The sequence below is a fragment of the Lepidothrix coronata genome, unplaced genomic scaffold (assembly GCF_001604755.1).
Source record: "Lepidothrix coronata isolate B3197 unplaced genomic scaffold, Lepidothrix_coronata-1.0 Scaffold27, whole genome shotgun sequence".
Lineage (NCBI taxonomy): Eukaryota > Metazoa > Chordata > Aves > Passeriformes > Pipridae > Lepidothrix > Lepidothrix coronata.
Window position 1 is genome coordinate 1881721 of NW_016690207.1, and position 26444 is coordinate 1908164.

At 49.8% G+C, this 26444-nt stretch overlaps 1 protein-coding gene across 2 annotated transcripts; it reads left to right on the forward strand.

The window, feature by feature from the left end:
* The first annotated feature begins 143 nt into the window (after positions 1-143).
* On the forward strand, positions 144-24605 carry ALG9 (ALG9, alpha-1,2-mannosyltransferase). 2 transcript variants are annotated; one of them, XM_017809762.1, is made up of 14 exons: positions 144-275; positions 457-591; positions 821-891; positions 1431-1519; positions 2018-2153; positions 2502-2589; positions 2732-2837; positions 6901-7023; positions 8608-8762; positions 10836-10941; positions 11643-11790; positions 11951-12080; positions 15088-15218; positions 22541-24605. In XM_017809762.1, the coding sequence occupies exons 4-14, from the start codon at positions 1471-1473 to the stop codon at positions 22662-22664; spliced, it is 1296 nt and encodes a 431-aa protein (XP_017665251.1). In that variant the 5' UTR covers positions 144-275; positions 457-591; positions 821-891; positions 1431-1470; the 3' UTR covers positions 22665-24605. The 2 variants fall into 2 exon arrangements, with proteins under 2 accessions (XP_017665251.1, XP_017665252.1); XM_017809763.1 differs by lacking the exon at positions 821-891 and having other exon boundaries at positions 250-275; positions 10812-10941.
* Positions 24606-26444: the final 1839 nt, after the last annotated feature.

Below are 26444 nucleotides of genomic sequence, written 5' to 3' on the forward strand. Positions count from 1 at the left end.
TACCCTCCTCTGCCCTTTTAGTGTCGCTTGGTCTCGTCGCTGAGCCTTCCTGCTGCATATTCGTTTTTTTTTTTAATTTTTTTAAAAATTTTTTTTAATTTTTTTTTAATTTTTTTTTTCCCCCTCTTTGGATTAGATCATCCGGGAGCAAAGCAGGGCAAGTTTGGGCCCCCGAAGGATCAACAGCTTTCAAGTGTCTCATCTCGGCCAGGTTCTGTGCAGCCCTCCTGAGCAACATCTCTGATTGCGATGAGACCTTCAACTACTGGGAACCGGTGAGTGGCTTCGTGCCCTTGGGATTTGGCAGCGTGTACCTGGCCAGTGCACATGCAGGTTTATTTAGAACCCCGTGCCAGTCTCTCAAAGAGGAATTTTTGTACTCAGGGATTGAGAGGTGGGAGATGGGAAGCTGTCTGATGCATGTTGATTTATTTCTTGATTTAATCTCCGTTGCAGACACACTACCTCATTTATGGGAAGGGGTTTCAGACGTGGGAGTACTCCCCAGCCTATGCCATCCGCTCCTATGCTTACCTGTGGCTCCATGCCTTACCAGCCTGGTTCCATGCTCGAGTCCTGCAAACCAACAAGGTAAATCACGTGTGTGGAACCTGCTTTTGTGGGGAATAAAGGTGCCTTTAGTCTGTGTGAAAACAACCGCTTTGTTTGTTGTCAGAGGGCTCGTGTTTACAAAACACTCCTCGGTTGACAAACACCGACCTCCCTGGGAGGATTTCGGAGGGTTTGTGAGTTTCCCCCGATGCTTCACAAGCCCGGTTTGTGTCCTGTGCCTTCCTCACACTCCAACCATGTCTCCTAGGTCCTTATCTTCTATTTCCTCCGATGCTTCCTGGCCTTCCTGAGCTGCATTTGTGAACTCTACTTCTACAAGTGAGTGTTAGAGCCTGTCTGCAGTGAGTGTTTTGAGTGCCGTGCACGGGAAATACGCTTTGAAGCTCACGTGTGGATTGGGCTGCTTAAAAGTGAACCTTGAAAATACGTGTTCTCATGATAACTTAGTGGAATACTGGTGAGAATTCCACAATTAGGACAAAACTGTACTCCCAGAGCTGCCACCCACATCTCCACTCCAGCATTTTGCTGACTACACTCGTTTTCTCACCGACAGCAGCAAGCAGGGTGGGAGTGTTGTAGACTGAGCTCTGCTGGAGGAGAGTCTGGTGCTGTGTTTGCTTACCATAGTGAATTTTACTGGAACACATTAATTGTTGCTGTGTGTAATCCATCTGCCAGTGCTGTTTACATCCACTAAAAGCAGTAAATCCTTAACATACAATTATCTTGTCTAAGCTGGGTTAGACTCTGCCTCTTCGTTTGTGATTTTCAGACTGTTACCTCGCATTTTTTCTGTTGGGAATAATCTGATTTTAAGGATCTTTTCGGTGTCTGCTTCCCTCTTGCTTCCTCAGGGCTGTGTGCAAGAAGTTTGGGCTGCACGTGAGCAGGCTGATGTTGGCCTTCCTGGTGCTCAGCACGGGGATGTTCTGTGCTTCTGCAGGTAGGTTTGCTTACAGCAGTGACTCTGACAGTGACCTTGTCCCTGGAAACCAGAGGCAGGGCCAGAGAGAAGAGAAGCCTCAGCTGTAACACATCTCTAACATTGTGTTATGGATCTCTAGTCTATGTTTGTTGTGGTTGTGTTCTGCTGGAGGTGTTTCTCAGGGCAGGTGTGACAGAATAAGTGTTGATTCACATTCTGTTTTCTGTGTCGCTCTCTTACATGTTTCAGTTTCCTCTTTGTTTCCTGCTTGTTTCTGTTGCTGCCTCCTGTCTCCTGGCTGTGCCTCTTAAACAGGGTCTTGGCCTGCCTTCCTTGGACATATTTTAACCTAAGGAAGGAGGCTCCTGTTTTGGCACTGCCACTTGCCTTTGTGTCCTGTCCCCTCTGCCTGGCTGCACCCGTTTTCCCAGCCACTGTGAGGCTTGTGTAGAACCCCTGCTGTAGGTATGAAGTGTGAGGAAGCTGGGCTGACCCCTTTCCTCCCTTGTGCTGCAGCTTTCCTGCCCAGCAGTTTCTGCATGTACACCACGGTGGTTGCCATGACTGGCTGGTACATGGACAAGACCTCTGTGGCAGTGCTGGGGGTGGCTGCTGGAGCCCTCCTGGGCTGGCCCTTCAGCGCAGCTCTGGGGTAAGAAAAGGAAAGCTGGGGAGTTCTGCACTTTGTCAGATTTTTTTTTGCCTGTTTGGGGAGAATGCAGGGATGGAGAGCTGGAGGAAAAAACTCTCAGGGCCTGCCTGAGCCTAGTCTGTGCTACGGGCTTCCATAGCCTGAGTTCTTTGCTTCTGGAGGACTTAGGTTGGGAAGATTTCCTGATATTAACACACTGGGAGAGTAAAGCCTGAGTTGGATGGCTGGATGTGGAGTAGAAGCAGAGGCCAGTGAAGGGATGGTTCTCTCTCAGCTTGCTTTGGAGGGCAGGAGAACCTGCAGTGGGGAAAGCCAAGGTCTCCAGCTGACAGCTGGTCTCTCTTTCAGGCTTCCTATTGCCTTTGACTTGCTGATACTGAAGCAGAGGTGGAAGAGTTTCCTGAACTGGTGTGTGGTGTCATTGATCCTGTTTTTGGTAAGTGCCTGTAGCAATGCAGAGAGGGAATGGATTGGGCTTGTGACAGGAGGGATGAATTCCTTCAGGAAAATCACATGGAGCTTTAGTGCAGCCCAGCCAAAAGCTCCTGGCACTTTAACTAACAGCTGCTTTCTTCCAGGTGCCCTTGGTGGTGGTGGACAGCTATTACTATGGCAAGCTGGTGGTTGCACCTCTCAACATTATTTTATACAATGTCTTCACCCCTCACGGGCCTGATCTCTATGGTGAGTTTAAGATAACAAGCCAAGAAGGGAGTTGGGAGTTTTTCTTGCTACTGTGACCCCCCCCAACTCTTGATTGCCAACCCTTTTTCTGATGTACCCTGGAGCAAAAGCTGCCTGCGAGCTCCAAAGGCTGCAGCTCCAGCTTCTGGACACGGGATGTCTCTCTCGAGCTGGGAATCCACAGGCCACTGTCGGGTTTCTCCACGCCGTGAGCTGGTGCTGCTTTTGTTCACTTCCCAGTTCTGCAAACCACCGTGAGGTGTCTCAGTGTCACAGCAGAGAGCTGGCAGTGTGTGGCTGCTGAGTGGGCACAAGGGATACCTGTGTGTGTTTGTGAGATTTGATGGAGTTCCTGGCTGTTGCTCCTCACAGCCAGGGTGCAGAAACCTTGGAAAAGCAGGTGGCAGTGCAGAATCTGTAGTTTTTTCCAGTTCACATTGTGTGTCTTTGCAGTCCCAAGCCCATGCTGTGCCTTGGGAATCCCTTTGCTCTTTGGCAGTGTGTGGCCTGGGCTTTGCTGGCCAGTGGGATCTGAGGGTACCATAAGGCAAATCATCTGCCTGCAGGGGGTTCCCTGATAACTGTGGGACCCAAATCCCAGCTCTGAGCCTCCAAGGCAGTGCTGGGAGTGCTGTTTGTTTGGGAGCTGCCACTGCACTCAGTTGTCCATGAAGAGTAAGGAAAATATTCCATTTCTTGCAGGGCTCCAGAGGGGCTGGGGGAGACCTCGGGGTGCAGGGTCCCTGCATCATCCCTGTCCTCTGACCCAGCCCAGTCTGAGCTGTTCCAGGAGGGATTCAGCAGTGCTCAGCAGCAGCCAGGCTCTCTCTGGCAGTGCCCTGCAGCCACATTTGCTGGTTCATTGGCAGGGCTGTTCTGGATGGTGCTGAGTGGTGATTTGTCACTTGTGCTGTGGCACAGCAGGGCAGCAGCTGCTTTGCCAGGGTTCCTCCTCTCTGCAGGAGGGCTCTGAAGGCTGTTGCTGTGAGTTTTCTATAAGTAAACTCCAGGCCCTGTCTCTCTGATAGGTTTTGGCATGGGCCTGTGCCTGACCTTTTCCACACTGGTGCATGAGTTGTTTCCAGAAGCCTCCAGGGACCAATCTGTTCTGAAGTGTCTTATTCATGGTGACATTCATATAACATCCTCAGGCTAGTAAAAGAGCCTGCTTGAAATTGCTCTTTAATGCAGTGTGGCCAGGACAAGGCTGTGTGTTTAGAGAGCCTGCAAACACTGGGGAGAAATAACCCCACCAGGGGAGGTGAGGGGCTGGCCAATCCCTCCAGGCTTTGGAGCTGGGATTTCCCAACTTTCACATGATGGGAGCAGAGTGACCAGCCCACAGCATCTTCAGTGTTTTGGAGACAAGGTTCAACTTCTTATTTTTCTTTTGTCTTTAGCAATACACTCCTTCTACATAAACACTGGCTGTGTTAGTATTTCCCTGGGGGAATTAGGTTTCTACAGCCAAGGGAGAGCAGTTTCTAAGCATATCTTCCTAAGCCTGATTCTGAGACTTTGTGAGGTTTTTGCCTGCATGTGTTCTAAGAAATCCCAATTTGTGACCAGAGTTTTGCCCCACTTTCTGTGCCTGGAGCCTGAGCTGTGACTTGCAGTGTGATGGCACTTTGGGGAGCTTTGTTCAGCTTGGGCTGTTGATGTGACACCTTTGCTCTGCTGGGTCCTGGTTCTTCAACAGAGTGAAAATAAACGAAATGCAGCAAGCAGAGTGTTTGTTATACTAGCACTGAATCAGGCTAGCTTAGAATGAGGGCTGTGACTCATGAGCAAATTATTGCAGCTTAGTTACTGCTGAAGAGCTGAGCTGCAGCTCCTGCCTGCACCCAGGCTGGGCCCAGCACAGGGTGGGGCAGCTGAGCCTAAGCCTATTTTACAACTGCTCTGCTTTGGCCTCCCCATTGTTGTGGTCAAGGTGGTTTGTCCAGTTCCGTCACCTTGGGTGGGAGTTGGATCTCCAGGGTTGCTCCTGGAGCCTGTCAGGTCTCAAAGGCCAAAGCATTGTCTGGCTCAGTGCCTGACAGTGCTTCCAGCTGGTTATCCCCATGGAGCCATTGTGCCAGGAGCTGGCTGGGCCACAGTGTTCTTCCCACTGCCTTCATCAGTCCCTCTCCTACAGCTCCAGCCTGGGGGACACTTGCAGGAACTTCCCTCTCCTGTCCTGCTCTGGAAGCACATTCCCATCACTTCTGTGCGTGGAGAGTTCCTCAGTGTCCCTCCATGCTTGAAGGATGCTGGTCTGGGTCAGGACTCCTTGTGTGCACTGGGGTTTTTCTTTTTTCACGCTGCAGTTCCCTCTCAGTTCACCTTGAGTCGTGTGGATAACAGGAATAAAAGCATTTTGCCCTGGGAGGCATCGAGCCTGAATGGCTCTGAATGGGTGAGTCACCACGACCCAGCCTATTGCTTTTTGCCTGCTGTGCACTGCTCTCCTCTCTCTTTTTCTTTTTCTTTTTTTTTTTTCCTTTTTATTATTTTTTTTCTCCTCTCCAGAGAAGAAAATCCCTCATTGGAGAAGGAGGGAAGGCTCCAGTGCTTAGTTTTTAAGGACGATTCAGTCACACTGCAAAAAAAAAATGTGAGAAAGTAGCCTTTTTTCCTTAAAGCTGTGCTTCCCACCAGCTGATCTCTTTATTAGCAGCATCCCTCAGGGGTGTGTTTGGATTATGGATTATTCATGAAGTGCCCTTCACTCTTGATCCCCAGGCTGCCAAGACTAGAAAGAGCCCATTTCCTTTGCTTTCCATAGGGCAGGTAGAAGGGTGACTGTGTGGTCCCTGCTGCTATCCTTTAAAGATTTGGGGTTTACCTATGACTGCTGTTTGCTTTCAGTGCTAATAACTGAAGGTTTCCTATATGAACCTCATAGAGGTTGCTTGGGCTTGTCCTCAGTGACTCCAGGGACATTTTATGACATTCTTGGTGCAGCTTCTCCTCGAGTTTGGCTGTGGGAGCTGCAGAGGGTTTGAGTTTGGCTGTGGGAGCTGCAGAGGGTTCAGGTTTGGCTGTGGGAGCTGCAGAGGGTTCAGGTTTGGCTGTGGGAGCTGCAGAGGGTTCAGATTTGGCTGTGGGAGCTGCAGAGGGTTCAGATTTGGCTGTGGGAGCTGCAGAGGGTTCGGGTTTTCCTGCCTGCTCTGCCGTTGTCTGATTGATTTCAACGCGGACCCTTCTTTAAGTGGCTCTGATTGCAGGAAATTGCTGTGGCGTGTGACACATGTCACAACAGTGCAGTGATTAAAGCCCCCGCGTGTCATTTACTGACTGATTGAGCTAATCACACCCAGGGAGTGGGAAATGTGTGGAGAGGAACTGGCATTCCTCATTGTTAAGGGTTTTAGGCGTCCAAATAAATGACAGTTGGATTGGAATGTCTTTGAATTTACATCCTTGGAAGCTCGCAGCCAGTACCCAAGTGTGTCATGGTAGGAGGCAGAGCTGCCTTGCTTCTGTTTGAAGCGTATCTGAAATAGTTCTGACTCTAAGGAGGTACCAAAACTAGCATTTGGGTGAGCTTCAGTGGCTGAGTCTTTGCTGGGGTGAAGTGGGAATGCTGACTCTTTCTTCTTAATCCTTTTGAGAACATTTTCTGCCAACACTGAGTGTATGTGGTCACTCCAGAATTGTATGGCATTGTGTGGTTTTGTGTTGCTCCCCTCTTACTTCTCTGCAATTGGAAAGAATGAATTTGGAGTCAAGTTTCCTGGTTTGACAAGTTTCCACCTCCACACCTTGCTCGTGTGGTCTTCTTGAATGCAAGAGTGAATCGTGTGTCAGAGCTCTGCTGGGCTCTTGGGTTGAACTGTGACCCAGGAGCAGTGTTGATGTTACATTGATATTGATTGTGACCCAGTGAAAAAATAAGGAGGAAAATAATTTCTGAAAAGGAATAAAATGAAGTTTCTCAGGCAGGTGTGGTTGTGAGATACTCTGGTGCCCCTGTACTGCTGCTGACTAACTCTGGGAGTCGGGCAAAGCTGCTGCTCCATCCAGATGTCATCCCAGGCTTGTATTCCAAACCTCTTCTTTCCTTTTTCTCACCCTTTAGGTACAGAACCCTGGTCCTTCTACTTCATCAATGGCTTTCTGAATTTCAACGTGGCTTTTATTCTGGCACTGCTGGTGCTGCCACTGACCTGTCTCATGGAGTGTCTGCTGCAGAAGTTCCATGGTGAGTGCAGGGAGAGGCAGGCACAGCCCGCCCAGACCTCAGCCTGGGACTGCAGGCAGAGCTTTAGCCTGCCAAAGAGCAGCTTTGCTTTGTTGGGAGCGAAACTGGGCTCAGCAAAAGTCTTTGGAGTAATAGGAGAGTTCCTGGAGCTCATTACTGAGCCTAGGGTTGTTCCCTGCCTCCACCTCCAGAAGGACAATGTGTTTTCAAGGCTGAATTTACCCATACCCAGAGCAGTTTAACAAGGGGTGTGTATCCAACCCTCAGTCTGACATTTCAATAGTCTTAAGGGGAAAAGAAACTGTGTACCTGTTGTTTCCATCTGGTCTGCAGCTGGAAATGGGAACCTTTGGAGTAACTGGGGGATGTTTTTGGGGTTGAAGTGGGCTCTTCTGTGCACTGTGAAAGGCACTCTTGAGCTCACAGGGCTGAGCCCTGGCAGGACTGCCCATGCTTTGGGAAGTGTCCCCAAGGGTGTGGATATACTGAGAGCAGGAAAAGGAGGAACCAGAATATTCCCTGCTTCACGTTGGGCTTTTTCTTAAATAAAATGACATCAGTTTAAACACATGACATTTGCTAAGGGACTCTGGAGAGGAAGTGTGAATTCTTCTCTGCTGTTTTCCTGAGGAAGATTCATCAAGTGTCAGCAGCAGCCTCCAGATTCATCAGTCCAGTCAGTGCTTTGCTCTCTCTCTGATTTTTTTACTGAATAAAAGAAGCAGCAATATCATAATCCCCCATGAAAATGTGTGTTAACGGGTGTTTGCTTGTATCTGTTCCTTGGCTATGACTGACATACTGTCAGGAACCAGTGAAAGCTCAGTAGGAGATCCTGTAAATGCAAGATTTCCTGCTGTTCACTTGGTGTTCTTGTGCTTAACAGCGGGAGCGATTCTGCCAAGTGCTTTGTTCACATTGTCTGTGAAATGCCGTTGGCTTAATTGCTTAACTCTGCTGTTGGGAGTAGTAAGGGGGCAGAGAAGGGACTGCAAATTGTCAGGCAGTGCAGAACCCTCCTCGGTGTGACTGAAATTCAGGGTAATTGTTGTTATTTTTGAATCAGTTATTTCCTCTGTTAAGCAGAAGGCGCCTGAGAGACCTCTCATGCTGTTATTTTTGTAATGAGGCAATGAGGGTTGTGGAAACTTCAGTCCACAAACAAGCCTTTGTAAGGGGAGAGGGGGATCCAGGGGAGATCCCTTCTGATCTTTGTATGTACAATACCCAGCAGGAGATCTGCTTCTGGCTGCCTGATTTGTCAGTCCTTGGTGGGTTTTGTCTCTTCCTTGGGTTCAGTGATGCAGTCCCTTATTTTCTGCCCTCCTAAATCTGTTGGAGTTGTTAGTATTGTAGGAACCTGTAAAAATTCCCTGATGAAAATTCTGTGCTGACTGTTTGGACATGTTTCCTGGATTTCAGCAACGTGGGTGCTCAGAACAGGCTGTGTTTGTGTCTGAAGGCAACGGTTTGGGTCTGGAGAACGGGCTTGGAGGGTGAGATGTGACTGTGCAAGGGTGGGAGTGGGTTAAACCCCTCATTTCTTGCATTGCTGCTGCTTTGCTGAGTTTCTGTTTCCTCCAGTTCAGAACCTGGGCCGTCCCTACTGGCTGACCCTGGCTCCCATGTACATCTGGATCCTGATTTTCTTCAGCCAGCCCCACAAGGAGGAGAGGTTTCTCTTCCCCATCTATCCCCTCATCTGCCTCTCTGGTGCTGTGGCTCTCTCTGCTCTCCAGGTAAGTTTTAGTGGAACATGGTTTTAGTTTAGGTCACACCTTTAGGAAAACTAATTTCCAACTGATCTCTTTTAACATTGCTTCCCAAAGTTTGGGGACATCTGTGCCTGTGACACACTTCAGGACTGTCCTGTGCATAGCTTTGGATCATCATCTTTAATCTGTAGCTGGTACAGTTTAATATTTGAACCACATTTCATGGACAGGTGTTGAAACTGTGGAAGCAAAATACTCAACCCTTCTGGTACTGAAGTGTTGCTGATTTTACACATTAAACCACAATCTTCCTGTGCAGGTTGACTGAGAGTGTGTGGAAAACTATTATCCCTCTGTAAGATGTGATGTAAAAGCAAAAATATTTGGGATTTCCCTCCTGAGTGTCGTACAGAATGAGCTCAGCTGATAATTCTGGATCTGAGTGCAGCAAAAACAGATCAAATTTCATGGCTTTATAAGGTGATCCCATCCAGCTTATCCAGGATTGTCTGAAATGATAAATAGCTGAGAATATTCCCTTGCCACTGATTATTTCGTGATGGCTTTGGGTTGTTCTCCCATCCCCAGTGGCAATTCCTGGTGGGAGCAGTTGAGATGTTGTGGTGCCAGCACAGGAGATGCCATGAGGGTTGGTGACTTGGTGACAGCACTGGGGCCTCCTTTGTCTGGTGGTCAGGGCAGGAATGTGGGTGTGTAGGGTTCTGGTGAATCCTTCACTGGCTTGAAAAGGGAAAAGTGACGTTGTTTAGGTGCCGGGAAACTGCTTTGGATACTTGGAGGAGCCAAAAACTGGATGTTTAGTAAATATCTCTTGAAGCACTTCACAGAGCAAAGCACTAATAGAGACTGATATAAACCTTCCCAGAGTCAAAATTATTCATCTTCCCCTGTTCAAAAGGCCCAGGAATGCAGCCATTAGTCCCTGCCTGAGCCTGTTCCTGCTGTTTGGCCTCATCCTGCTGTTCCTCCTGTGTCCTGCTGAGCACCAGTGGCAGCTCCTGTCCTGGGCTCCCCACCAGCACTGCCTGCACCCCTCAAACCTCTCACTCTTCCCTCCTGACTGCTCATCTCCCATCACTGCTGGTGTTCCAGTGCCCACCTGGAGTCCCCCAGCTGAGTTTCGGTCCTTGCACCCGTCCAGGACCGAGCTCTAATGTCAGCAGTTTTGTGGCTCTGCCTGTCACAACATCACAGGGCGCTGGTTTAGGACCTTTGCCAAACGTGGCTTTAGAAAAAATCCAGTGTACATTTCTGCCCTGCATTTTTTAGCACTGCTGGATGACATTTTGCCCAGTATAGAGTGTCCAGCTGGGAACTGAGAACTGATTGCCCACCAGCAGTCCAGGCTGGTCACTCTGCTCCTCCAAACCACGTGGATGTGACTGTCATGAGGCAAATGCAAACAGGACTAGAGAAACAGAAACCAGCTGAGGATAGGAAGTGAATAACCAGAAAGGCAGAGCAGGAGGGAGGGCCCAAGCCAAGGACTGGATGTATTTCCTTCTGAGTGTCCCCAGAAAAGCTTTTACACTTAAAAAAACCCCCAAAAGGCTTTTCCTTTATCGGTTTCAAAGTGGCTTTGTGTGTTCTTTCGTCCACTTCAGAGCTGGAGTTGGTGCAGGCAGGGTAAACAACTGCAGGTCACCCAGGAAATCTGGGTCATGGAACTCGTGCTGGAGGGCGAGTCAGTGCAGGCTGGAAAATGAGGGCTGGCTGTGCAGGGCAGTCCTGCAGTGTCTGAAAGGTGCTCCTGCTTCACCTGGGAACAGCCAGGCTGGAGTACTCGTAGTGAGCACTTGAGAGCTTTGACCTCAAGCCTGCCTGGGGAAAAGAGCTGAAAACTTCTTTAAATACTCTGGATTTAACTTAAAAAATGTGACTGAATTTCTGTGCGTTTCGATGAGTCCGAATTAAAAACAACAAAGAGCAGAGACCTGGAGGGAGATGCAGCCACTGCTGCAAGGTCCTCATGGAAGACAGGATCTTGATAAACAGATTTGGAGTAATTTTATGTCATCTCTTTTTTATTTTTCTTTTTCACTCTCTCCTCAGAAATGTTACCACTTCATATTCCAGCGGTACCGCCTGGAGCACTACACGGTGTCCTCCAACTGGCTGGCCCTGGGCACCGTCTTCCTCTTCGGCCTTTTGTCCCTGTCCCGCTCTGTTGCCTTATTCAGAGGTTGGTATTTTACAGGAGGTTGGTGTTTTGCACCTGCCCTGTGCTTTCCTGGGCCTTTGGCTTGGCACAAGTTGTGCTGCTTCGATTCCGGCGGCGGGTAAAAAACTAAGGGATCTCCAAAAGTTGGGATGTCATTGCTGCAGGGAGGGGAAAAAGCTTTAATTAATTTAATCACCATTAATGAATGGTTATATATGTGTGTCTACATGCACATTCATCCATACAAATGTATATATTCACATATGTATGAATAAACCACTGGAATTACATCACTCACAAATCTGCCCCTCACCTTCAGCCAGCACAGCTCCACTGATACAAAAATGTACCCAGGCTGGTATTAAAGCAGATACTTCAGCTTTCAAATACTTGAAGCAGCATTTTCCCCATGTAAAACTTGGGATTGGGTGCCTATGTCCTTAATGGAGATGGATTGGGCACGGTCCTTAAGAACCTTCTGGAATGGGAGCCATGCAGTGAGCCTTCCCAGCCTCAGCAGTGTGGTTTTGGGTTTTGGTGGCCACTGCCAGGGCAGGGAAATGTGAATAAAGAATCTGTGCTAAAAAGAATCCGGCCACTTTTTAGCACAGACCAGTTCATTTGTTCAGGAAGTTACCAGTTACATGTGAGCGAGCTTTTTGTAGGCTTTCCAAAGCAGCCACGTAAATGCCCCTCTTATTCTGATTTTCTGCCTTGCACAGGCTACCACGGGCCCCTGGACCTGTACCCAGAGTTCCACAGGATTGCCACTGACCCCAGCATCCACACAGTGCCAGAGGGGAGGCCAGTCAACGTGTGTGTGGGGAAGGAGTGGCACAGATTTCCCAGCAGCTTCCTGCTGCCAGAGAAGTGAGTGCTTTCATGCCAAAGGCACGGTTTGGTGGGGGGCACTTCTCCTGAGTATTGTGGGGGTGACTCTCAGGTCTCAGCTGGCACCAGCAGGTGTCCTTGGCTGTGCCTCTGGTGTTCCCCACGCAGAATGTCACTGGACTTTCCCTGTTCCCTGCAGTTGGCAGCTGCAGTTCATCCTGTCGGAATTCAGGGGCCAGTTACCCAAACCCTTTGCCAAGGGCCCCCTGGCCACACGGCTCATTCCCCCGGACATGAACGACCAGAACAAGGAGGAGCCATCTCGATACGTGAGGATTCTGTTCCCGTTTCCTTTTCCTTCCCTCGCTGTGTAATTCCTTACCTAACTGCATAATTACTGTGTAATTTGTATTAATATCGTGCCCATGGCTGGGTCTCCCTAATTTGGGGAGAAGTTACAGGACAAAAATGGTCCCTCTGCAGCCCTGGGAAATTTCCCCATTGATGTGAATGTTTTCTGTTTGCATTTCATCTGCCCATTTAAAGGCATAAGAAAAGAAGCAGAAGAAGTGATAGTTCCCAGTTGTTGCAATTTTGGGTTCAGCATAGAGTGTGTGAGCACAGGAAGGTGAACTGAATGAGTAGTTTGAAGTCCCCCACAGAAAATATTTTGAAATTTTGCTCTGTACTTTCATGTCTTTTTAAATATAGAAGGATTCATCACATTTGCAGCTGAGAAGGAGGAACTTAATTTGGAGCTCCACTGAAACAATTGCATCAGTGATTTCAGTGGGAATCATTTAAGATAATGTACACTGATATTACTGATTGATGCTTTTAATGTCTGTATTGTGTTACCCAAACAAAAGCAGTGCACACATATGAATATTTTAAACTTATATTAATGATATAAAAATAATTTAAAATTATTCTTTAAAATTAACAGGTTAAATCTTGGCAATCTGCTGGGTTAAATCTCCCTTCTTTTGAGGCTCATTGTGCAGTTACAGGAATGGGAAGGAGGCGTGTTCCCACCTGAGAGGAGCTGTCTGCTGCAGTGCATTTAATTTATGAAATCTTTAACTGTGGCATATTTTTAGCACAGACAGCTGGCTGGTGCTCAGCCTGTGACTAATGGAGCAAAACACACTTTTGTTTCATGCTTGTTTCTTAATGTCACCCTACAACTTGGTTATTCCTCATGCAACCAAAGGGGCCCAGAACATTAAAAAATTAGCCACTAAACGTTAATTTTGAATTTGGGTTTAAGGCTTTGACTTCTGACCTGCCAGTAGCACCAAGAGATCAAGACATTTTCTTGAGTTGAGTGAGCTTAGGAGTGCAAGCACACCCAGATTAAAAAAAAAAATAGAAGGACTGTGATAGTGAGTAAATCTAAATAGCACAAGCCTGTTGGCCATTTAAAGGGGAGAAAACAAATGGTTCAAGAGGATTATCTGAGCTGTGGAGCTTCAAACCCATTAATGGCTTCAGAAATGGGGCTGATCTCGTCGTTTCAGGTGCAGGTCTCTGTTACTGCTCTGCTTGAAAATGGAAGGGTAAATCTCAGTGTTTCTGTTGCTATGAGACACTGGGGAGAAGAGTTGATTTGATCCTGTTTTGCAGTTCTTCCTTCCTTAATCACGTTGAGCAGCACTTGCCTTGCACTTGTCCTACCAGGGAGGTGCATTTGTCCCTGAAGCTGCTGAGAAGGAGACGAGGAGCATTATTTCCTGCAGAAATGTATCCAAGCAGGAACAGCAGATCAGGCCTGAAAGCTGAAACTGTTGACAACAGCTGACTTCAGAGGAAGTTTGGGGTTTTTTGACCACTTTCTTTTCACTTGCAGCAGCCCTCCAGAGCCCAGTGAGAGACAGCAGCAGCTGTGCCCTGAGCTCCAGCTCTCTGCTGTGCCCACTCCTGTTAGTCAGGGTGGCACCAAATTTAGCTTCCCCACCACTCAGCACTGCAGTTGCATCAAAGAAAGAGAGAGTGGGAGGAGGAAAAGGAAAGGAGAAGCGAGGAGGGTGGGATGTGATTTAGAAATCCCCTGCAGCTTTGTTCACTGAATGGTTTCTTTGCACAGGGAAACGTTTCAAGGTCTGTGCATCACCAAAGCCTGGTGTAAATGCCCAAATAAATGCACAGGTGCTGTGTTGGCCCTCTGACCAGGATGAGTGTTATCCTTGGCTTCAGTGTAACTTCTAGGAATGCTCTGTGTTCACTTAGAATTGTACCAGGGAAATCTTTCACCTGGCATTTTAAGTGCCTGCCCTTCTAGGGGAGAATTTAGAATGTGAGATTAGTCTTAGTGCTTGAGGCAGTAACTTGCCTTTCTCTGAATGACTCTACATCACTTACAGGAAAACTTGGTTAGTGCTTTGGGAGTCTTTTTGCTAATGAGCCAGAACCTCTCCCAGGGCCTGGAATGTTCTTCTCACACAGTGCAAGGAGTGGATTCAACATTCTCCTCAGCCGAGTTTCCCAGGGTGTAATTTCATTTGCCACTGAGCTGTGATGCCACAGAGCCATCTGGTATCCACCTAATTAAATTGTTTTCAGCCTAAATCGTTACATTAAACCCCAAAGGTGCTTCAGAAGAGTGATTTCAGGCATGTCCAAGGAAGTTTGCAATCAAATTCTGTGGGAGATTACAAGACTTGCCATGGGATGACAAGACTAAAGCCCTCAAATGCTGTGAGCTCTGCAGAATTAACAGGTTGTGGGGGTTGTGTGACCCTTGTGGGTACCCCATCCTGGTCTGTGTGTATTCAAATGTTGCTCTGTGTGTAACCAGATGAGCTGGAATTGTGTGCAACTGGTTGCAAAAGGCATGAAAAATGAGGTGAGTGAGTGATTTCTTTTGCAGGAGGCTGTCAGATAGGCATGAACCAGGAAGAAGATTCAGTGCAGACATCAGGAGACATTTCTAACCATAAAGACAGCAGGGTGTTTTGCCTGGGGAGCTTGTGGAGTCAGCATTGTACAAAGTCTTTAATAGCTAATTAGACAACCACTGAGAAAAGCACCAACAGAATCGGTTCTGCCACCTCTGTGACTTGACAGTTCCCCAGCAAGGGAAGCTGGCAGAGGTCCTGCCTCAGAGAGGGACCCGAGGATGCTCCTCTTGGGAGAAAGCAGCCTGTGTTCCCCCAGAAAGGTTTTGCTGGAGAACGTTCAGAACAGGTTACCGTGTATCCTGCAGGAAGCCTTTCCCCTGCTGCTGGAAATTTAACCCTCTTCCCATTGCTAAGTAACATAACAGCCTGTATAAATAAACACATAGAGCCAGGAACCCGCAGGAAATAAAGCACAAGGATGTCTTTCTTTCTGCAGATTGACATTTCCAAATGCCACTATCTGGTGGACTTGGATACAGCAACCGAGACCCCCAGGGAGCCCAGGTATTCCTCCAACAAAGAAGAGTGGGTGACCATTGCCTACAAGCCATTCCTTGATGCTTCCAGGTATGCTCTGCACGTTTGGGGGTGAGGGCTGGCAGGGCTGGGCTGTCTGCTTGCAGGAGGAGCTGTGCACAGGGAGGAGAGAGGGTGACAAATGCCAGTCTGAAGTCCAGTTTCCAGTAAAGGCAGCTTGCTGGCCACAGTGGAACCTTTGTCAAACTTGTGCCTGCAATATTTATGAGCTAAGAGGGTGAAACCAGCTGAGGAGGGTGGTGAGAAGGATTATTTTTAAAAAGAATCCTCCCTGTGCAGTCCTTGCTGAAGCAGTGTTTTTTGGTTTGCTTTCCAAAGAAGGGGGGTGGATGTCATCTCCTCCCAGCATCTCCTCCCAGCAGACCTTTGAATCTGCTGCTTTGTTTCAGCCAAACTCGAGGCAGGTACAAGTCAGTCTCAGAGGGCATGAGCTCTGACAGCCTTCATGAAAGCTGGCAGACAGAGGAGGCTGTCAGCAAGGGCACACCTTTCTTAGGCATCAGAAAATCCATGCAAGAGATCCCTGTTAGAGTCTGTCCCTCAGTGGTTCTGCTGCTCACTGAACAACTTGCCTGTGTGTCTCAGTTCCTGTGAGAAGCAGAGGTTGGGTTTGCTCTCCTCCAGGCTGACAGGGGGTGAAGTCAGGGCTGTCAAACTGGGAGTGTTGTTAATACAGCCCTGCAAACACAGAAACCCTCAGCTGTGAGGGGGAGGTTATTTGGCCATTGAGAGCTCTGGTCATGTTGTTGTCATACCAGGACAGAAGGGCTGACTGGAAAAACCTCTGTAAAAAACCCACCCAGGGTTCAGTGCCCTCCTGTTTTCTGTGGGAGCCCTTTTTACTTCCTAGTACAAGGACCCTCCAGGGAGTGGGGCTGGTAAAGGCAGCTGAGCAGAGAGAAAGAGTGATAATAATGATAGAGCAGCTCCCAGGGGAGCTCTGATGTTCCCAGCCTGCTGACACAAACAGGTTTCCTTGGCAAGGCCTTTCCTGGATGATGTTTTCCAAGAGCCCTGCTGTTACATTTGGGCAGGACTTCAGGAAGGGAGAACGAGGTGGCCAAAGAGTCTTATTAGTGAGGAAAGAGAAGCATCTGCACAAGAGTTTTGCAGAGGACTCCTTGTGCAGAGTGTGTGCCCTTAAATGTGCATTTCTGCTTTGAAGGCTCGTTGGTGTGTTTTTAGAGCTGGTTTATCTTGCTGTTCTCCACTGAACAGCCAAGCTTTGATTGGTTGGACCTGATCTAAAGTCCTTTGAAGTCAGTCAGGTCCAGGTGAGCCTTTAAGACCCCTTGGGGATGTAATTTGCTGGGGGTGCTTTAGAGGCAGCTCTGCTGCAGAGGTTCTACCTGCCTGATGAAAGCCAAGTGAATTATTCTGGGGTGACTGACTGTCTCACAGACTTCTCCAGGATGTCCTGGATTCTCTGTGGCTTCTTTCAACACAGAATTCCTCATTTTTCCTGTGCTTGGCTGATGTTTGGTCGAGAGGGAATTGGTCTGTCTCATGGGCTTTTTGGGTTATTGCACTTCCAGCCCCCACCCATCGCCTCTGAATTTTTGATTAAAGCTCATGTGGGACGTACCACAAACCACTGCTCTCTCTCCTGAACCCATTCCAGATCCCCTGAGAGGCTCAGTGCTGAGCTGAGTCCTTGTCACTCTCTTCTCAGCTTTAGTGCTGTTTCCATGTAGCCACTGACATTTTTCTTCCTTCTTTTCCCCCCCCCTTCCTTCTTGATAGGGGAATTTCCCTATTTACAGCTAAAACCCCTGCATTGTGCCAGGCATCCCTGGCTGGCCGGCCCTCAGGAATTTGGCTGAACACACAGGTAGATGTGGTGGTGGAGCTCTGCTCTTCCAGGGGAAATGCTGTCAAAGCACTTCCTGCCAGGCAAGAGGCTGGAAACTTATTCCCGGGCTTGGCACTGAAAACCTGTGCAGTCATTTTGATTTGATTTACGATGCTGTGTGTTGCATTTAGATCATCCAAACACCAAGATCCCCAAGCAGTGTGTTCCTGGCTGGCTGAGGATCCCTGCAAGCCTGCAGCCAGACTCCAGTAGCCCACTCAGTTCTGTGTGTGGTCCTTCACGTCTGCCTGGGGAGGGGAGGCTGCTCGTGGCTGTTGCTGCTGGAAGTGATGCCTTGGCTTGTTGTAGCAAAGGCATCGTCTCACCACGGAGCAGCAGCTTGCTGTGGGAAGCTGGGAGTCACAGGGAGATCCTGGAACTTCAGAGCTCTGAGCCTGGTGATGGTGAGATGGGAAAGGCAGAACATGAGAGGTGGGAAAGGGGAGCGACTGCCTGGCTGAGCAGTGACAGATCATCTGAAGGTGAAGGGGACCATTCTGGCTGCTGTGTCCTCCTTGGCAAAAGCTGCTGCATCTGTGGGAGGCTGGGACTGAAGAGGGTTTGCAGAGCATGTCCCGGGAGGAGATGAGGAGAGCGGGCAGCCCCATCCTCAGCCCTGTGGTGTCACCTGTCAGCCTCCCCTGCTCCCGTTCCCGTCATTCCCGAGGCTGTTCCTTATCGAGGCAGCACAGCTGGAGCAGAGGGGAGCTGCGGTGCCTTCAGCAGTGGAGGAGGCCAGGTTGCCATGGCAGCAGGGCTGATTTCCATCCCTGCTGTTCCCACCTCCTGCGGTTCCAAAGGCTGAGCTGTGCCCCGGCACAGACCTTGGCAGGGGGGGCAGCTCCAGGGCACAGGGCTGGGAAGGACTGGGAGGGCCTGGGTTCACCCAGGGGGTATCACTGAGAGGGGAGAGAACCAGGTACATCTCCCCAGCTTGTCTCCCCGAACCTGGAGAGGAACAGTAAGGCAGGAACAGCTGCCCAGCAGTGGGCACAGATTCCCAGGACAGCTCAGGGTCCAGTGAGCAGCAGGGAGAACAAACCACACGAGGCCTGATCTGCCCTGTTTCGAGCCAGTGTGGCATTTAAAGGTGTCACAATTATAATTGGATGCTGCAAAAAAAGTCAAGGCCCCCTTTTACCAGCTCATCCACAGCAGCAAGGGACATTGGAGAGCAGCTCTCTTTGCATTGCATTTCTCATCATTGTTGTCACATATATTTTAATTTCTCTCTGTAATTAGGCCCTTGGAGAAGAGGCAGGGTGGATGAGTGACTAGGGGGCTCAGTGGGATTTGGTGTTCCCATGACTCTGCCCTTAAACCCTCCCTGTGTTGCAGTTTCCCATTTGGGCCAAAGGTTTGTTAGGTCCCCACTTATCTCCAGGAGCTTGTTGGCAATGCATGAAAGAGTAAAGAGCTTAAACTTCAGAACAGCAGGGACAGATAAATACCTTTGCATTGTTTTGCACCCAAGTACTGGAATTTTGCTGCAGCATCCATATAAAGGTTTGCCATGGCAAACGTTCACAGTCGGGCTGTTGAGCTCCGAGTGCGTCAGAGCATTTCTAAAATAAGACAAGTGTTGTTTGCTTTGGTTTTCTTCCCTGAGTGTGCCTGAGTTGTAACCTGCATCAAATCTCGGGGCTCCAGCAATTCCCAGCAGGGGCAATGACCCAGGTTTGCCAGCAGATTGGCAGATGAGGGGGGCAGTGGCAGCCCTGCCCGGTGGTTCAGTGAGGTGCCAAGGTCTGGCTCACCCTGCAGAGCCAGGCATTAACTCTTGTCCTTGTGTGGAGATCTGGTGTCTGTCTGTCTGTGGCTGCAGCAGCCTCTCTTGCAGCAGCAGTGCTGGCTTTGTTTGCCACTCCAGAGGGTTCTCTGAGGGCATCCCTGCTGCCTCAACACTGTTTCAGGGATGCAACAAGTACTTCTGTAGTCCAGGAAGGTGTTTGCAGCCCTGACAGGGGAGAAGGTGTGGAAATCCCAGCAAAAGCACTTGTGTGGCTTGGTTTGATTTTGATTTCGATTTGAGAAACCAAATTTGGGCACTGCTGTCTGTCTCAGAGTTAGGAAATCCATTGTTCTGCTGCAGGGGAGCAGTGACACAGCTGTAACAGCAAGTTGTGTGCTAGAAATGAGTGAGCTGGAAGGATCCCAGAGCCAGTAGATCCCTGGGGAGACCTTCCCAGGGTCAGACACACAGGTTGTAGAGGCAGTGAAGCTGCATCAAGAACTCCTTTCGTGCCCCAGAGTGCTCACATTTCTGAGCATGTCCTCTCCCCCCTCACCAGAGTGACACATCCCTCAAACCCAGCACCTGCTTCCACACAGTGGTTTGGAAATATCTCTTGCTACCTATGAAATAAGTGTAAAATATGAAAAATGCAGCTTTGTTTTTTTTTAATAAAAGCTGAGGAGGAACAGAAGTGTCCCTTGGAGCTGGGCTGTGAGGGGAGCTGCCAGGGGAGATTTCAGGTTTGCAGCTCTCAAAAAAACCCCATCAAGCACCTCCCCACCCAAACCCAAACTGCAGCTCTCGTTCTTTGAAAATAAATGACCCCAACAGCTCAGTTCACTCCTGCTGAACTGGAGGCTTCTGGGACTCACTGTGAGTCTCCCATTGACGTCAGCAAGTGCAAATGTAAATCTCAGCTGGCTCTGATAAATGGTGCTGCTAATTGAATTAGAGAGCACTCCAAGCCACCAGCTAATTATGCTCCTCAGGAAGCTGCTTTGCCAAGGTCCATTTAATTCTATATTGGCTGAGCGCTCCGAATCTGGCACAGAAAAAGGGGAAATATATCACAGCTCCCCACTGAGGAGCACATATTTCTCCAGCTCTTTAGGCTGAGCCTTCTGCTTGCTCCAAACACTTGGATTGTCCCTCAAAAAAAAAAAAGTCAAATTCTTAGTGCAAAGTGAACTATTGGGTCACCTTGTTGGAGCACATCAGCACCCTGGTGTGACAGGGGACTGTCTCATTCCCTGTGTGCTACTTGAGTTGTTTTCCCTGCTTCTGTTTTACAAGGGGAAGTAAGGAATGGTTTGAATTACCTCTGAGGTGCGTGTTGGTACAAAATGTGGCACTGGAGGAAGTGCAAACGTTAATGGGTTTGCAGAGAGCTTTGATCCTGAGCTGCCTGTGTGTGCCCGTGGCTGGGAGGCACTGGGTCCTTCCTGCCCCTGTGGTAGAGGTTCAGCTTCCTCCTGCCTCTTCCTCCTGCCTCTTCCTCCTGCCATTCCCTTCTGCCATTCCCTTCTGCCATTCCCTTCTGCCTTCTCCTGCTCCTTCCTGGATTCTGCTGTCCCTGGTGGCTGCTGCTGTTCTGTGTCAGGCTGTGAATTTGGGAGTGGGGGCTGGAACACCTTCCCTCAGTGTTTGCTTCCATCCCAGACCAGCTCCTGTGGCACTATCAGAACAGGAATGTTGAGCTGCTTTCCCTCAAGTCCTGTGGGTCTCTGACAGAAATAGGCTCAGCACCAAACAGCTCTGCTGGGCTTAGTGGTAACTGAGCAGCCCTGGCTGAACTGGGAGCTGCTGGGAGTGCTGCACTCCTTCAGAATCCAAAAAAACTGGGCAGTCAGACCCCTGGAGTGCTTGTGGCCTTGCTACCAACGTGCTGCTTGGGAGCTGAGTGCTGATGAAGGCTCCACACAATCCCAGTCTCTGGGGGACAAATTTAGAAGCAAATGCAAATAGAACATTCTATATATTCCCTGTCATCTGTCATCCCAGCCCCTTCCATGTGCCATCTGCTGTCTGAGGTTGCTGAGCCTGACGAAGTGAGGTGACAGGAGGTAAAGGTTCCCTGTCTGACTTGAAAGCTCTGTCATGACTCCCTGAGCTGTGGGAGCATCAGCAGCCCTGGGAGAACCAAAGCAGGGCCCTGCTCTGTGCAGTTCCAGCAGCAGAGAGAGCAGCCTCGTGCTTGTGTCCAGCCTGAGTCTCTGTTTCAGTGAGAAAGTTGCTGCTGGACAAAGCCTGACCTTACAGCTCTGTCCTGGAGCAGATCTGTTGGTGCCACCATTCCCCATATCCAGGCTTTTTTATCGTGGGCTTTTTGGGAGATGTGATTCTCAGAGCACATGAACGTGACTGTTTTTAAGGTGCTCTGCCAATGCAAGGAGGTACCACCAGGCTTTTCCTGGATGGTTCCAAGGTGCAGGAGGTGCAGGAGCTGCTTGTTCTCAGCTGGATCACAGCAGGGCTGTCTAAGAAGCCTGGGAGCCTCCAGGGAGATGCAGCTCCCAGTGGCAGTTCCTGCCATTGTTCTTTGGCCCGTGTTTTTGAAAGATGTCCAGTGCTGCCTTACAGCAAAACACAATTCAGCTTTCTCCTGGCTTGAATTGGATGTGCAGAACCTTGGCTGTGCTGCCAGCAGAGCTGGGTGGATTGCAGTGACCTGGGTCTCTGTGCCATCCCTGACCACCCTGCAGATCAAATCCTCCAACAGGTTGATCTGAAAGACAGATAAGATGCAGCGCTGAGGAAGCAAAACTCTGCCCCAGCCCTGGTTTCAGCAAGTTGCTCAAATTTGTGAAGCTTTGCAGGGTTCAGTGCAGTTCATTACCTTCCTCCACTGCACATTTAAACCTGGGTTTTACTCTTGGATTACTCAGTGAGAGAACACACAACATTCACAATGTGCCCAGCCAGCACAGCTCCAGCAATTAGCAGCCAAATGAAAGGTACTAATTTCATGCAGCCATTAAGCCCTCCATGCTCGAGTGCTCCACTGGGCCAATTGTTGGAAGTGTTGGGATTGCTGGAACTGGCAGGGCATGGGGTGGGAGCTGGCAGCCTGCAGCACCCTGGGCTTTGGAGCACTCCAGCCCTCCTTAATTCAATACCCTCAGCACGAGAGCAAAGCTCCAAAATGCCAGTGCCCAGCAAAGCTTCTGCTCCTCAGGCATGTGGAGGGGGAATGGGCAGCCAGAAAGGGGGGGTAGAAAAGAGGAGATGCTGTGGTGTGTCAGGGCAGGGTCAGGATGGATCTCAGGGAAATTGAGATCTAATTCTTCCCCCAGAGGCTGGTTGGGCACTGAACAGTCTCCCCAGGGCAGTGGGCACAGCCCCAAGGCTGCCAGAGCTCCAGAAGGGTTTGGATGATCCTCTGGGACTCTTGGGGCTGGGCCTGTGCAGGGCTGAGGGTTGGACTGGATGGTCCTCATGGGTCCCTTCCAGCTCAGCACATCCTGTGACTGTGAAATGCAGCTTTGCACCTTCCCAGTGCCCTGAGGAGCAGCACCTGCCTGGCTGGGTGACCCCAAAGGCCCCCTGGCTGCTTTTTGGATGTTGATATCTGGGATCTAAGTTTCTTTCAACAATTACACCACCTTTCCTGCCCTCTCTCCCCCTTAATCCTGCTGGAATGGATGGTGGATGGTGGAAGAACTGGTCAGGCTGCTGCTCTGTGGTGATGGCACAAACCAGCTTTGGTCCTGCCAACAAGGAGGAAACTGGGCATTCAAGGATGATTTTCTCCTTTCTGTTTTCCAGGTCCTCGAGGCTGCTGCGAGCGTTCTACATCCCCCTCCTCTCGGAGCAGTACACGTGGTACTCAAACTACACCATCCTGAAATCCAGGAGGTCCAGGCAGAGCAGGAAAAAGATGGGAGGTTAGAACACACCTGGGCAGCCAAACCAAAAGCATCTGCTGACACTCTTGGACAGCTGCCCAGGCCATCTCCAGTTCCCTTTTTGAAAGACTGGGCTCCTGAGAACTCTCTGGCCAAGACCTGCCCCGGGGTGCTTTGGCTCTGCAGCTCCAGCCAGGGGGAAGGTGCATCCTCTGCTCTCAGTTCCCACTGTCAGGGCTCTGCTCTGCCCCCAGCAGCACGTTGGTAAGGAGCCATTTGAAAATCCAGCAGCCACCCGTGGATGTGTTATCCCTGCTGCTCCCCGGGTTGCGCTGGAAAAGAGAAAAATGGAAAATAAAAAGGAACAATGACAGGATGAGGCTCTGCTCCAGGTTGCAATCTGGCACTGGGAAAACCTCAGCTTCTCTCTTTCTCTCTCCTGCCCACCCCTCCAGTGTCCCTCCTCTGCTCCAGCAGTGCTTTCATTCACCTAGGGAATTTTTTCAGGTAACAGTGTTTAGGAATTTTCCTTTTTCTTAAAAACAAAAAGTGGTGGGGAAGAGGACAAACCTGCCTGACAGTGAACTGAGATGCACTGAGTCTCAAGGAATCGTGCACCACAAACAGCCTAAAGTTGCTCTGTCCAGGAGACACTTTCAAGGATAAACCTGTGCTTTTGGGAGAAAAAAAACCCCCAAACTTAGGAACTGAGACAATTATCTATTTAATGGGATCAGAGTGTTTGTGTTATCTGTGAAACCAAGTGTTTGTCTGCTATTTATAATAATTTTTTCAAGATACCTGTAACATCCTTTCAATTCTAGACTACAGCATCTTACAAATTCTGGGATTCTCCAGAGAGCAGAAGGATTAATTTATATATATATATAATTTTTTTTGCAGTTCTGTTTCCCAGAATAGACAGTGTGTGTTACATGGGTCTCATGTGCTCCAGAGCAATGTTGTGCTTGTTATGTCTCCATTTTCCAACGTGCAGTGTCCCAGGCTGGATGAAGGGGGTTGTTTTCACTCACATCCCTGGGATTTTTGGGGATGCGGTGGCACAAGAGGGAGTTCTGCCCAAGCTCTGGGGTTAGACTGGGGGGTGTGTGCAGTGCCAGAGCAGGTGGATCAGGGATTTAGGTGCTGGGGAGCTGTTTGGATGCAAAGAGAAAAGCTGGAGCCTCTGAGAACACGGGTGTTGGTCCAGGAGCAAAACTCAGGGCTGGACAGGGGCAGGGGGGGAAGGACAGGCTGGGATCCACCACGGCACTGCTGGGACCAAGCAGGAGGAGCTGGATGAGGAGCAAGGCCTGGGTTCAGTCTGGAAGAGGCTCTGAATGCCCTGCATTGCCTTGAGGAGGTTTTTTGGGGGCATTGTGCTCTGCTAAAAGCAGTCTACAAACATGGGATGGTCACAGCACGGAAATGCAGCTCCCTCCCATTGCACCCCCCTGGATGCAGGAGCAGTTTGGAGCTGAGGCTCCAGATTCCAGCTCTGAACATTTAGGGAACTGTGTGTGGCATCTCAGCCTGGACCATCTTCAGGGAAATGTCCCCCTGTGCAAACATCACCCTCCATCAGTGTCAGACGTGGAGCTTTGAGGTTTTCAGCCCACAAACTGGTGTTTGGGATGAGCTGGTCTGGGGGGTCAGAGCCAGGGTGACATCAGTGTTGTGGTGTCTGTGTCCAGGTGTCCCCCCAGCTCTGCCCCTCAGAGGAGCTCACACAGGGCTCTCCAGAGCCAGCAAATCAAAACCAAAACTCTCGCCCTGCTTGTTGCCTCTTCCCTTGCTAATCCCTGACCTTAAATCAAATAAAGAAACAAATCCCCAACCTTAAATCAAATAAAGAAACAAATGCAGTTGAAGGACTGGTTGCACCTCTCTCTGGTGCTGTTTGTGTGACTGTTCCATGTTGTCATAGCTCATAACCACATGTTTAATGTGAAAAGACAGTGCAGTAAATATCCATTTTAAATGACTCTGGCTGCTCCACCTTCCTTTCCGGTTGGATTCCTGTTTTGGGAGTGGTGGTGGGGAACTGATAACCTGACAATAGCCAGGAGTTGATCAGTGCTTTCCAGAGGGATGCAGCAAATGTTTGGTTCCCGGGAGTAAGCAGGGGCAATCCATCAATCCCAGCTGAGACCACTGGGAATGAGAAGGCGAAGTGGCTGCTGATGGTGTTTGCACCTGAAGGCCTGAGCCCCAGGGGAGCTTTGGGGCAGGAGATGCTCAGGCTGCCCTCATTTCCCCATCACTCACAAGGCAGGACCGTTGCACTCTGTGCAGAGCTGAGATGAAGCGAAAAGCCATCGATAACAGGAAGGTTTTTGGGAAATAAAAGAGACTTGTGGAGTGGGAGCATCACATCCTGAGGAGCACACTGCAGGCACTGCCTGCCTGGCTCAGGTTTGCCTGGATGAAAATCCCTGTTTTTTTGAATGCAGGTGATGGATGTGAAGAGGATGATGCCAAAGGGTGGAGCTGCATCCAAAACAAAGCATTTTCCTGGGAATGGTCGATCTTCTCTGTGTCCCCCCCCAGCCCAGGCTGGTGCCCAGTGCCATTGCTGTGGCACTTGCCCTGCCTGGATGAGCAGAGGGGGATTCTCTGGGGAGTTTGCTCTGCCCTGGGTGGAGATGGAGAGGCTGCCAGTGAAGAGCAGGGTGGGGAGCTGAGCCCTGCAATCCTTGTGCCTCAGAACACACTGTCCAGGTGCTGCCCAGCCCAGCCCAGCCCTGTTCTCTCCCTTGGACCAACAGGAGGCTGTTTTGACCTTTCCTGTTTTCAACCCTCCCCTCTGCCTTGGCTGGGGAAGCTGCACTTTCAACACGTGTCTGAGTCAGCAGGAAACAAATCCAGGGCCACTGGATGTGGGGTTTGTGGTGGGTTCAGGAGCAGTTGCCCACAACACTGCCAGGTCTGGTTTGACACCACTGGTCGAGGCGTGGTGGTGACAATCTGCAGACGTGGGGTTTCGCCTTGGTTTTGGGGACAGGTGCCTTCCCACATCCCTGACATCCTTGGCTTCCTCCCTTCCCAGCTTCTGGGGAATGTGCTCTCGGGACAGGCAGGAGCTTTCCAGCAGCTTTATGCAATGCTGGCTGAATCACACAATAAACAAGCCCAAACCCTATTATTAGACTTTGGAAACTGCTGCCTTAGAGACAGGTTTGCTTATAAATATCCATTATTTTCTCCCTGACTCCTCACTAGGGAAGCTGGTGAGGAAAAGGGATCTCTGCTCCTCCAGAGTCTTCCTGCCCCTGCTGTCTTTGCTTCTTCCCACCTGAGCTCATCCTCCTCTCCCTTCCAGCCTCCCAAGCTCCAGCTGTGGGAATGGGACACCCTCTCCAACGTCAGGCAGCCTTCTCCCCATCCCAAACCCACCCAGCATGGATCCCCTGGCATTGCCCCCTGCTCTGTGCCTCTGGCAGCTGTTTGCAGCAGTGCTGGAGCTCTGGGGTGTTTTATCAACCCTTGCAGGGCTGGTTTGCTATTTTGTGAGCTCAGGAGTTGCCCCAGGGAATTGGGTTCAGCTTTTTGTCAGAACCCAGGGCTCCTCTTCTTTCCTACCCCTGTTGGGTGATGCTGTGCTGCACAAAAAACCCCAGGGCTGCTCAGACACCCCGGGTCATTCTCTGTGTAAAACTGGGGCAGGGACTGAATAGCCAGGACACGCTGTAGGCTTGGAGGAGGGATAAATGAGACGGTTTTTAATGATTAAAGGAATGCTCATCTCTCTTCTAATTGCTGTTAGGGGTATGGGGAGGGCTGGTTTCTCTTCCTTTCTCCAGGTGACAGACCAGAAACGTGGC

Excerpts from the sequence above, each read along its gene's own strand:
- ALG9 (XM_017809763.1), top strand. The coding sequence starts at position 250 with ATGAGACCTTCAACTACTGGGAACCG. Across the intron at positions 592-1,430 it reads GAGTCCTGCAAACCAACAAG|GGCTGTGTGCAAGAAGTTTG; the intron begins GTAAATCACGTG and ends TTGCTTCCTCAG. Across the intron at positions 2,838-6,900 it reads TCACGGGCCTGATCTCTATG|GTACAGAACCCTGGTCCTTC; the intron begins GTGAGTTTAAGA and ends CTCACCCTTTAG.